Consider the following 13,189-nt stretch of genomic DNA (forward strand, 5'->3'; position numbering starts at 1 on the left):
CATCTCCACACCAGACAGTGTACTCCTTGATGTGTTTTTCACTTGACCTTCCCTCTCACACTCTCTCTGTTGTGCTATGCTGCACTCTTGGGCAGATCACAATCTATGTCCCGCCACCCTCTTGCACCCTGTGGTCCTTCTGCAGTGGGTGGTCTCTGCATATTTTCGTACTCCATTCATGTGTTGTCATGGATGTTCCATTTCTTTCTGTCGTTACTATGCATGTCTTTACATTTAGGGAATGGGCTCTGAGTGGGTTTCATCATATGCAAGGCAGGTGGGAACCCTGTGCAGAGAAGTGAAGGGCATTTGTAGGCACTTGTGTGGCGTTTGTCTGGAGTCTTGCACTGCATGTGCTCACTTTAGATTGACTTGTGGGGCATGGGTACATGTGTCACATGGTGTGGTTTCTATGGATTCATGGTGCCACAGGTTGAGATTCCAAATTGTGGGTGTGCCAGCTGTGTGGGCCTTTCTTGGGGGGTTGTGGGTGGCAGGGCCTGCTGTTTGTGGCCTGTGACAGGTGTTGATGGTTGTGCTGGTGTGCGTTTCATTACACATGTGTACTGAGTGACACTTTGCATCCCATAGTGGGGTAATGGTTCGACGGCGCATTTGACCTCTCTTGTTCAGGGTTCCAGATTGATATTGTGCAGCCCCAGTTACGATCCACAAACATGGCACCATTGATGCATTTTTTAGATGCTATGTTGTCAACAGGCAAACTACGTTGTGCAGTGTTGGTGTTTTCACATGCATGCTGCAACATGGTGTTTGCAGCTTCAAGTAGACTGCAGCTGGGTGCATGATGCTTATACATTCAATTGAATGCACAATTGTACACAGTCACAATGAAGTCTGCATTGACCTTGCACTTTTCCCTTGCGGCCTACCTTTTGTATGCATTTATCCTTGTTTGCAGTTTCACATTGCTTTGTCATGTCTGCTTACGTCTTCCATGGCAGTTGCCTCAGTGGCCAGCCTTCCAGTCTGACAGCGGCCTCCGTGAAATGCTGCCTCCAGCATGATCCTGCCTGGAGTGGAGTGATGTTCTTTGCATCATGGGCTCCCATGACTGTTCATTGCACTGGCCCACTACTATGCTGGTGATGGCATTTCTTGCCATGTCATTGCTGGTCTTTCAGGGGGGGGGGGGGGGCGGTTCCTTCTTTTTTGGGGTCTCAATTATCGGCATTTCTGATATATCCTAATTTTCATACAGGATGTTGACTGATGCATGTGTTGTGTATGTGCCATCAGTTAGGAAATGGGGATATGTGACATGCACGTTCACTGCATGGCAATAAAGGGGTCAGGCAGTACAGGTGTTGCTGCATGTGTGCTGGCACAAATGTTCATGGTTGCCTTGTTAGTTGTTTGCATGTGTTGCATGTCACCGAGGGGGGCACGTGTGTCTGTACTTTTTGGGTGCATGGATGTGTTGGCTGCACTCAGTTAACATTTTTTCATTGTCTGCAGATCTTTCAGTCAGAGGATGATGGCTATTTCATGGGATGAATATTGACTGTTGACTGACTACATGCCCAGGGGACAGGTAAGATGTACATTTATCTTGAACCATATGGAATGGCTACATGTGTGCATGTGGCCATTCTGGTGTGTCACCCTCTTTCACAATTGTCAATTACCTCTTGTTCAGTGGTTCATTTGGGATGAGGTGCGTTGTGGTCATGTTGAGCATTGTGGTCATGTTGCCAGAATCTAGGACAGATGTAGATCTTTACTGCACTGCTTTTCCACACACCACAAAAGGGACATGTTTGTGCAAATCATAAACATTCTCGAGCAGGTGTGCAGCAATATGCCAATGTGCTATTATTTTGGGGCCATGTTACTTTTGGAGGCCATGTATTGCTTGCAGCTCAGATATGATGTTTGTTGAGTTTATGGAATTATCAGTGGTTACACATTTGACGGGTATGTTAGTCATATTGGATGTTTTTTGTGCCTATGGAGTGATTTCATTCAATGGTTGCCATGGTAGTAGTGGTGTACTCCCTCTTCAATGTGTTTCTTTCGGAAACACCAAATGCATGTCTTTTTAGTTCTTATGCTGCAAGCAAATTTTCACTTCTAAGGGCACATTCTCAGGGTGGTTTTGTGGGCACAGTGGATTGGCCCATTGTGATCATTGAATGGCACCTGGGATTCGGCTGGATTGTGTGCACTACACAGGGGAAGAATGTTAGGTGAAAAAAGATTGCACAAGCTAGGTGCGTGCAGCCTCTCCACGTGCCTTTTGCCCAGCCATATGCAAGGGGGAGGTTCCTGTGGGTGTGGATGGTGGGCCACCACCATGTCCACCGGGACGCCACGCTGTGTTGCGCCATTGTGCAGGATACATGCTGCCACAATTGTTTTGCAGACTAATGGCAATGCATATAGCAACACACCACCAGAGTGGTCGAGGGAGCGGAAACGTGACTCGAGTACTCCGAATGTGCGCTCCACTATGTCCCGAGTCGCAATATCGGCAGTGTGGTACCTTACCTCAGCACGTGTGGTGGGTTTGCGTATGGGCATCATCGTGTATATGCTCAGAGGGTAGGCACGGTCCCCTGCAGAGGTGAGAATGGTTGTCATTGGCATTTGTTGGCAGTGTCTATTGGTCTGTGTGCAACGTGCATGGCCATTCATACTCACCAATGGGCCATGTGTTACCATGCTTCCCAGCTTCCAGGGACCGCTGTAGCTGGGAAATCCTGAAGATGTAACCATCATGTGTGCTACCGGGATAGTTGGTATACACTTCAGTAAGGATGCATAACCTAAACATGGATGGAGTGCCAATGTTTCCAGTTGCAGAAGATGTGCTTTGTGGCTCTAGGTGGATTTAGAGCAACATGGATGCAATCAATACCACCTAGCACTCTGGGTTAGTGTGGCATCCCATAAAAATCCTGGACCAATGCTTGCCTTCCTGCCGGTGTTCTGGGCATACAGATCTGCCGACAAACAGAAGGTTGTGCAGGTATGCATGACAACACCTGGTGTAGGCAGCAAGACTGCGTGGCCTGGGAGATACCACCTACTATGGCAGTGGTCCGCTGGAATGGCAGTGTGGCGAAAAAATGCAGAGCAGTTAGCACCTTTTGCAAGGGGCCCAGTGCCTGGGAGCACATGGTGGGTGATGCAAGGTTATCTTCCCACTCCCTGACAAGGTCTAGGATGATATGGGGGCGGGGGGAACCTATACCTTCCATACACCTGGTCATCAGGCAACCCAAAAAGGCTGGTGTGTGGGTGAAGGATCCGGGCCCCGACCACCCTTCTCCTCCTGCAGTGTTCCAGGATGATTGCTTCAACAAATGGTGCATTCATCGTGGCTGTATCCGTACTTTTAGTGTGTCTTGCATGCTTGATATAGGCATTTGATAGAGTGTGCGTTGACGTTTACGCCTGCTATTGCGTGGTGTTGGCATGCCGGGGTTTGTACGTGCTTTTTCGCGACCCGCGTGCGCAGTTCCATTCCATGAATATGTTTATTTTGCACGCTATGGGTGGTGCGATTGCTTGACGGTGGAACGTCCCTCATAACGCCCCCATTTTTGCTTGTATTCCTCATTCTGCATGTTCCGCCCCTATTTAGGTGGCAGCAGAGGCCCGGCCTACCCTCTTCTTGGAGCCTTGCACAAGGCTTTCCTCGACTCGCAGTGATGTGGAGGACCGGATGGATTCCTCGCAAGTCCCAGGTAAGCCCTGTGCACTGCTTTCCATGAATCGACAAACGGGGAATTGCGCACGATTTCACGCGCATGTCTTTTTCTCTCATATGGAAGTTAGATTTGCAGTGCGTTGTGTAGTCAGTCCCGGTTCCCCAGCGGTAGCAAATGCCTAGTGGTTGATGCCTGATGAAAGGTTGCTTTAACTCTGGCAATTCTACTAGATGGGGTGTGAAACTCAAAGGGAATCCCTGTAAAACAAGTAGGTTGATAAATCCAGTCAGAGCCTAAGCGAAACCTCCTTACCAAACAGTGTACCTAACATTTAAAACGTCTTTGTTGGCTGCATCAGCAGAACAGCAAATGACTGTACGAGAACATAGTCCTCACTAAAGACATTCCATCTACAGTCTTCTTTAATAAGTGCCAGGCTATTATTGAAGTCTATGTAAAAAGGACGAGTATACTCGTCCTTGGCACTTAAAGGGTTAAGCAAACTGACTAGCCGCATAAAGATAACTGACAGTGCTCTTCCAGTGTAATTGCTTTCTATTTACACAAGAACACCATCCCTGAGAATTATGTGCATAAACATTTAAATAATTGAGACAAACGGGCATTGAAAATTCAAATGGTAAACAAAGAAAATCGATTGCAAACAAAAGTATTTAATTGGTTAAAATTCATGTACTCACTTTTAAATCTTTTAACGGTATTTCCAAACATTTCTGAATGACATGGGACCAAATAGTCTCTAGATCTGCAAGAACCGCAGTAAGTGATCCACCGGATCCCGCATGAAGGTTCAACTCGCCTCTGCGGATTGGATAGTGGATATTGTAGCAGTCAGTAGGATTGACATGGAGCGCCTTGAAAAACATAATAAAAAGAAACTGAGGTACAGATGCTTGGATTTCCGATTCCACTCTCCTGTTGTCGTAATCATCATATTAAAAAATATCTTGGAACCACATAAGGCCACATGATAGTGGGTTGAGTACAGAAGGGCACATATTTTCCTGTAAAGTGAATAAAAAGCTGTATCACTCTACTCTCTACAGATATACTAGTCCCCACCACTTAACTACAACAAAGGTAATGTCATGTATTAAGCCATCAGAGCATATTTACCTAAATGGGGACTCGCCCACCTACGTTACTTGGCAAAAAAGAAAATAAGTATATAGGTAGGACCAAGATCAGCCCCCCCTACAATAGATAAAACATTAATAAAACAGTATAAATAAGTGTTAGGACAGATCTGATCACATTTGGGACCACAACACCTTTTGCTTCACTATTGGTGTGACCATGGAGACTTCTACTGTAATATCCCCATCACTGCAACCATTTTTCATGTACAGTCCTATGGAAGTTCATATCACTTCTAGCACAGGGGTGGTTTTTAGGCAATTCCATATTGGCCCCTGAGGGATTCTATTATCATACAAGTGTGTTGGGGAGAACTTAGCAGCAGCTGCAATTTAGGTTTAGCATCACCAGAGGTTAAGTCATTTTTACAACATTTGCTGCCCAATATAAGAGTATGGTAGCCATTAGGATACTAATGCATTTTTAGTCCTACTCTAAGCCATGTTTTTTGGTCATCCGTGATTGTGTGTGGGGACCAGCAGGCAGGCCTATAATAACCATGGATTTGGCATTCTTTCGATACGCTCAGATTATTTTTTCCTACCCTAGCTGTAGGTCACCACTTTTCAAAAAGTGTCAAGGAACTTGTTCGATTCAGCCTCACCTACTGACGAGATGATCATTCTACAATACTAATCGCTATCTTTCAAATCACACTACTTAGTAATTGAAGTGAGACCCACATGAATTTTTTAGAAGAACCTATTCACACAAGATTGAGTCCCAGATTAGAATAAGAATGGGTGTTACGGCTTAGCATGTGTGTATGTACGTGTGTGCGTACAGGTGTGTATGTATGTGTGTGCGTACAGGTGTGCGCGTACGTGCGTGTGTTTTTTCAACCGGAAACCAGGCTTGAGTGGTATATTCAGATGCCTTCTGGGAACATATGAATTCCAGAATGCTTGGGTATGTTTGGAGGGATGGTCTGCCATTGGCCACTCACCTTATTTACAGCTGGATCTCCAAACCTACATCCAGGAAGGCATGTTTGAGGAAAGACCAAAGCTCTGCACTGACATCATTTGAAGCCACGAAAAATCAGACCGCGATCCTCGCCATCTCAAAGATGACCAGAAGTAACCCTTTGCTGCATGTCTTAAACCCAATATGGTGGGAATAACTTGATCACATGTCCTGCTCAAAGGGCTCATCAGGCTAAAGTTTCTGACCATGCCTACACTGACAGACCCAGAAGTGGGTGCCTTTTTGCTGCAAACGCCATGAAGACTTTCCGAACCAACCAAACTGAAGAATCTCAACTACAGACATGCACTCTAATTACATCTCTCCTCGCCTGGGAAACTCCAGAGGCCATGCTGCCACAATTTCTGTGACTGCACTGCCATACTCATCTCCCTTTTCCATCTTCAGTCACTTGCTTCTGTCCGGTGTGCTTTCTTAAATATCCATTCTTCGTTCAGGTCTTGCCAAGCTTGTCAGAAGCTCGATCCTTTGCCGGAGTCATAACAAGTCTGCATCTGTCAAACAGAGCCGTCTCTTCTGTCCCTTCCTTTTGCTCTGTTAGGACAGCGTTTCTAAAGTCCAACTAAGGGCTTCATAATACATCTGAGGCAGTACATAAATCCACTCTTAGTATAAGGCTGTACCACCTGAGAACGTTTGGTAGCGAAGACAGAGCAGTCAAGCTTATATTAGGAGGGAGAGAGGGGTGTAACTTGAAACAGTGGCATACACATGGTCCGAAAAAACACTGAAACTACGTATTGTAACAATAAGGGGTTTATTTAAATACAAGTAGGCCAAGATAAATCTTGTGCAGTAAATTCTATAACATTTCATATAAACACAATTATAAAAAAACAACTCGATACTTATGGGTTACAACCCAAAGTACACAATTATTTGCATTACAATAAGCAGTCAAGATGAGCCAAACCTACAACACATTCAGAATGACAGTCAGCTATTCTTGGGGAGTAAAACCAGGTTATATACACTTTTAAATCAGTCAGTACAATTTACAATCAGTAATTCACGGGCAGTAGACCCCGTCAGTCATGCAGTGACACTCAGTAACAGAAATCACTAATAAAGCAACCCAAGTATACACCTTGTAACAGATATTACGTTGTAGAACACAGTTCAGAGCTAATAAAGTAACTCATACTTTCTGGAGGGGCCTTAAGCTACTCAACGTTAAGTATGAACACTCAACTATTTTAGAATGCACTAAGCAATTCAGGGAAAACAAAACACAATTACAGTTTAAGAAAGACAATGTATTTCAAGAGAAGTAAGGTACCTTCTGACTATTGTTCTACAGCAGTTTCAGGGAAAACACAACCCAGTTTTACAAGTTGAGAAGAGCAGCAGCTATTCAAGGTAAGTAAAGAACATCATTCACTTAAGAGAAGATAAACGCAAAGAGGAGAATTAACTCTAAGACGGTTTTAGATCTGCATAAAGCAGATCAGGGAAGCAAATCCCAATGGTACACTTTAAAAATGATAATATGTCATTCAATGTAGTTAAACTCCTTTAGTAAGCTTTTACACTCATTCAGTTCAGAATAATAAAATAGTACCAACACTTGGTACTTGCTCGCACTGACACTTGTTGCAGAGAAACGATAGCTCCATTATTTAACTAGTAGTGGCTTGCACCAACACTTGGTATAGTAAAAAGACATACTTTTTAGAGGAGCAGAATGCAACTCAAAAAGGTAAGTATTAACTTTTAGACACTTTTGTAACTTTTATATTGCAGAGATACTGTTAAATGAGTTGGTGTGGTAACTGTAAGTACTTTCACATTTCTTATTCTTCCAGACGGAATCCTAATCTTTTAAAGTCCTTCCCTAGTCTATAGCATGAGTTTTCTCAGAGGCAGAAGAGGGACCCTAGTGTTCTAGGGTCAGGATAGGGTTCAGTTGCAGAAAAGTCAGCGTTCCAAAGGAGATCTTCTTAAACAAGTATTCATTTTAGAATTAGTTGCACGTTTTTAAGGACTTCACAGAAGACTCCCGATATGTATTCCAGCATAAGGCCTGGGCAAGTGGTATGAGCAAACTCTTAACCACACAAATCACCCACTCAGCCTCAGAGGATTAACATAAGACTTGAGGTAAATATTACCCATAACAACACAGTCCCTTGGGAGATAGGAAGAGCTGCTGAGTGGATGCCTTCAGGATGACGCAGAACAGGACCCAGTCCCTAGATTCCTGGTATGGAGACGAAAAAACTGGACAATGAATGGGAACTTGCAGCAGCAGTCGTAAGAGAAGGCTTCCGGAAAAGCTTTCTTCATGGATTCTCGTGGATCTAGCACACTTTTACAGGAGCCAGATGAAGAACGAATATCACTGGGTGTATTCTCTTCCCTCTCTCGGTCCTGCACTCTGGTGAAGGGATGTCAGGGACTTGAATCGTGTCTCTGGAGGTCCTGAAGGAGTCCAACGTTTTGGATGGAATCAAACTTCGGAAGTCTAAGCACTGCACACTGGCTCAAGGTCCGAGGGTATTGGCGGTTTGCAGCTCAGCAAGGTTGCAGCACGTTGTGGGATGGCTCAAAATGCAGGACTTCTTGATACTAGTGTATCTCACCAGCATCCGGGTACGAGTCGTCGCATTCGGGGCCCCCAGGTTGATTGAAAGGAAGGGTTACATCAGGCTCCGGTTACACAGCAGGCTCTCCGATCGCTGGAAAGGGTTACAGCCGTCGTTTCTTCATCTTCGGATTTGGTTCTAGTGGTCGACTTGTCAGAAGCTTCCAGGATCTGAGTATTTAACACGAACTACAGCACAACTTTGCAAAATCTTCCTGCAGTTTACAGAAAGGGGTGGTCTACCTGTCTAATCAGGACAGCCAGCTTCCCATTGGGAACTGGTTCCTTTCAGGCAAGGTTAAAGACCAAAAGGGCTACAGAGTTTTGGACTCCTCCCTCGCTTTCTGCCTTATTGGACATTTTGGAGCCTATGCGTGGAATACAAAGGATTTCCGCTGAAGCCAAAAGTTTCAACTGAGGTTTCCTGCCTAGAATGGCAGAAGAGCTAAGAAAGAACAAGCAAACGAGAGATGGTGAAAAAAGAATGAGCCCACCAATCTAGCAAAATGATGGCCCTTCTGAGCATTACTGAGGCTGATTTGACAGCCTGCGAATAATAATGACAAAGTCATAAAGGTAAAACCAGTGCCACCAGCTATTCAAGTAAAACAAAAATGTTATGAGGTAAGTAAGAAAGGTGATACATTGTATCCTTCCCAGCACTCCACATATAGTGGAGGGTGCTGGCTCACTAAAATAAATGCAAAGTGGATGGGAACCTCACTTTACTTCTTGGGAACAGTAGGTCACCCAAGAAATAATAAGAAAATTAAAAGGAAGCTACTGCATTTATAATGATGCTTCCTGCCATAGTATATTACAGTCAGTCCAAAGTTATAGGAAACTATAACTCCATCACACACTATGGTGGCACATAAAAAGGTCACCCATAAAAAGACAAAAAACGTAATTGGCGCCCCTCTCTAGAAAGAACATGGCATGATGACCCACCCTTTGAGAGTCCGCAGCCCTCGCTTTTTGCTCACTGTACTTTTCACAAAGGAGAACTATCCATTTGCATATCGGTCTTTGACTGGCCACAAGGGCAGTCCAGCACTGAAATGCCAGGCAAACCTCCTTTGAACAAGAGTACCAACAGCAACCCCAGACACGTGTTTCAGCCTTGTTGGGCCTCATCATCCCCATTTAACAAAAAAAGAGTAAAATATTAGGTGAGGGGAAAAAGATTCCCACTCACTCAGAGGCAAGTAAAAATAATTACCAAATCGGTCGTAGAAAAGGAGGAAGGCAACGGGACCGAGAAACGGAGCGATTGAACAGGGAAAGACTACCAAAACATCATGCAGCGGGCGTTAAATGTGAATGAGGTGGGGGAGGGGCTCGACCGCAGCCCGCAAGATGTAGACCTCCGAATAAGAGGGGCGGAGACGCCGCAGAGCACCACCGAAGAGGCATCCTGTAGAAACTGCCCAGGAGAACACGTGACCAGGAGCTAGGAGAGGCAGCTGAGCGGGCGGGAGGAGCTGAGTCTGGGAGAACCGGACCCGCAACAGAGCATACAGGTGGCGAGGACGGCCCCATCTCCTGGGAGCGAGATCGGAGAGACACCGGGGACCCAAAAGAAAAGGAGGCGGATCTGCAACCTGCGGCAGCAACCCTCCGTGGGGTGAAGCAAGCGACAGTAGGGTGAAGCTCGCCAGGCGGAATCCTGGGGAAGCCCTGATGTGCAGCGACCCAGATGAGAGTCCATTGACCCATGCATAATCCTGCAAAACAGGAAGGGGAGGGCATCCGTGGCTGCGCTGAGCTCCATCCCCACCGGACCAGCTCCAGGGGGATCCCATACCAAGAGAAGAAGCGTGAGGACCTTGGCAAGCTCCCCAGCTCCCCCGTCCCCCGAACTCAAAACAACACTGATCCCGGGGGGTGGTGGGGACCACGAGGGGAAGTTAAAGGAGTCTGCCTCCTCCCACAAACCGGTATTGAACAGGGCTGACTGACAGGTCCCAATGCGGCCAGCTAGGACAAGTCTCTTTAAGGCAAGAGCAGAGGCAGGACAGGCACACCAGAGGAAACAAAAGGCATAATAGCCCAGCACAAAGGGCAGCCTCACAATGCATGATCAGAAAGGCCGACAGCGAGATGCCCAGGAAGTAGCCGGCCCCCACAGAGGGCAGGACAGTGAGTGCAACCATGTCCCCCCAGAGACCCCAAAATCCCTGCCACAACGGGAGGAGCGTGGGGGAGAGAAGAGTGGCGAGTCGCTAAAAGACCCCTACAACCACCCATTCTCCAGCCTGACAGCAAGGAACAAAAAGAGGAGGGGGCAACAACCCTAGCCAGGCCCCTCAACAGCACAAACAAAGCCACCAAGAGAGGCGGGACAGCGAGTGCACCCACAGTTCAAGCCTCACAAGCAGACAGCTCCAAGAAGAAACTCCCTGTAAGGGGTGCCAGCAGCACGTAAACAGGCAAGCCCCCAGAGCCAAGACCCGACGTGACACTGAGTCCCAAGGGACTGCCAATAAAGCATCACTATAGGGTTGCAGGAGGGAGAGAGGTGGCCAGCACAAGGCCTGAGACCCAGCCACCGGGGACGCCGGGCCCCTCCTCTCCCCTTGGTGTCCGAATCCATGAGGGGTTACAGAGGATCCTCGACCCTCCTGCGTCCAACTGCAGGCCCAACATCACTTGGGCCCGGCCCTCTTCTGGATGGTACCACACCCCGCCTTCCTCTCAGCAACGGGCCCGTTGGTCCCAACATCTGCCAGGGTCGTCCAAGGACGGCTTAACCTGGGAGCGCCCCGAACACAGTGACAATCTCGTGGGCCCCCCCCACCCCCCATCTAGCACGGCCCCCATGGAGAATTGGTATCAGCCGGAAAGTCCCCTCCCCTCCCCTCCCCTCCCCTCCCCTCACGCCAACAGGTCCCGTAAGGACACAGTCCCGGCCCTCAGCTTCAGCCAGGGGACATCAGGACTCTGAAGCGCTGCAAAGGGCTCTCTACCACGGGCCCAACATCTTCCAGAACCTGCCCTCCTGCTGACCCACACTCCCGTCTCCCCACAGGCGACGAACCAGCCGCCCCCAACATATGCTGGTGGAGGCCTAGGGCAGCCCAGTCTGGGAATTCTTCCTTCTGCAGCATGCCCCCCCGTTACCCCCTTCATCTTGGACCCAGCTGGGTGCCTTGGGAGCCCCTCCCCCACCTGACGAACCTCACCCGGAACCTGCAGCGACTCGGCACCAGTCCTAACTTACTGCCCCGACCTGGGCCGGCTTATCCCCGGAGTCAACCTAGACCCATCGCCCGCACAGCCACTTGACGGGAGGGCCCCTGGCCCACACGCCGCACAGCTCCGGAGGACAACACACTCTCCCCACCAACAATAACCGGACGGCCCTCCACCACCAAGGTAGGGCCCCTTGCCAGAGCACTTTGCAAGGACCTGCGAGCCCACCCAGGGGGCAACAGGACACTCGGCCAGCATTTGCTCCCCACCGCTCGGTGGACCCCCTTCAGCGACAGCCTACGGATTACAACTAGATGAACAGACGGCCCAACGCCAAAATGGCCAAACACAAAGGTCCAAAATCTGAGGACATAGCAAACTTATTGCAACTGAGGGAGAAATCCAAGCAGCAGGACCCCCCCTCAACCCAACTCTCCTCGCCCTCTAGACCCCAGGGACAATGGGCCACGAAAGAAGACTTCCAATCCCTGCTAGCTGACATCAAGGTCGAGTTCCGCAATTGTATGGCAGAGGTCACAACTAAGATAGAGGGCCTGGAGAACGGTGTGGAGGAGGTAGAACACAGGGTCGGAGACACAGAAGACCAAGTCCTGGAACACTTGGCGCAGATGGCGGCGCTGCAACGGAAACTCCAGTCTCTGGAGGATAATTCTGGGAGCATGCAGCGCAAGCAGGAACATCTGAAAAACAGGGCCCGCAGGAACAAAATCTGCATCGGAGGGGTCCCCGCCTCGATACCGGACTGAGCCCTTCCTACCTACGTCGGGGATCTCTTCCTGGACCCATAGACTGCGAGGTAGCAGAAATACGCCGGCATCCGCCTCCCCAGAAGGGATTATCAGAGTCCACTTTTACACCACAAAACAAGAAATCATGGAGGCGAGCCACTCTCAAGGTCACCTTTCATACCAGGGAGCCATAATTCAGCTTTTTCAAGACCTGGCCGCCCCCACAGTCCAACAGCGGAGAGCCCTCCGGTCGCTAACAATTTTCTTGCAGGATCGAAAAATCAAATATCAATGGCTCTAACCGGCTCGCTCCAGTTCGCATTTGAGGGTCAGACAAGGGTGATCCACGCTCTCGAAGAAGCCTGCGGCATCATGGGGGGTGAACCCTCTACCCCCGAGGAGGATTCCTCCACCTCCCTGTTGGACCATATTGTAACGCTCACCTGATTCCCGTAGAAGCGCCGGTCTTGACTGGGCGTATACCGTATCTTCAAAGGTGATGTGTAACACACGGCTGGCTCTTTGGGTTGGACCTCTGTGCACTGTATGTCTGACTCGAAGGGTAAGATGTCTGCAGATAGAAAATATGGGATTAAGGAACTGGGTTATTGAATGTCTCTCTCTTCTTCCCTTTCTCTTCTCCTGTAGAACCCCAAAGGTTAACGCTCTCACCTTAGGTAAGTGAACGCCGTGCTCTCCATCTGCCTCGGGGCAGGGTGCTGTAACCAGTTTCTTCACTGGATAAGGGGAGCAGGCCTCTTGACTTCAGAGGACTGCTGTCCGTCGTTTACTGCACGAACGGCAAGTTTCGAGTAATTCTAATGTCTTTAAAGTCTTTA

At 48.2% G+C, this 13,189-nt stretch overlaps 1 protein-coding gene across 3 annotated transcripts in view; it reads right to left on the minus strand.

Moving 5' to 3' along the window:
• The window catches only part of ACTR8 (actin related protein 8), a 520,692-nt gene that overhangs the window by 345,827 nt on the left and 161,676 nt on the right, over positions 1–13,189 (minus strand). For 2 of the 3 annotated variants that reach the window (XM_069643636.1, XM_069643634.1), the window contains exon 5: positions 4,379–4,552. The exons of the other annotated variant lie outside the window; for it this stretch is intronic. In XM_069643636.1, coding sequence (XP_069499737.1) covers positions 4,379–4,552 — 174 coding nt within the window. The remainder of the gene's footprint in view (positions 1–4,378; positions 4,553–13,189) is intronic. 3 annotated transcript variants of the gene reach the window in all.

This window comes from Ambystoma mexicanum, chromosome 2p, assembly GCF_040938575.1.
Source record: "Ambystoma mexicanum isolate Mex_15411 chromosome 2p, UKY_AmexF1_1, whole genome shotgun sequence".
NCBI classification, from domain to species: Eukaryota; Metazoa; Chordata; class Amphibia; order Caudata; family Ambystomatidae; genus Ambystoma; species Ambystoma mexicanum.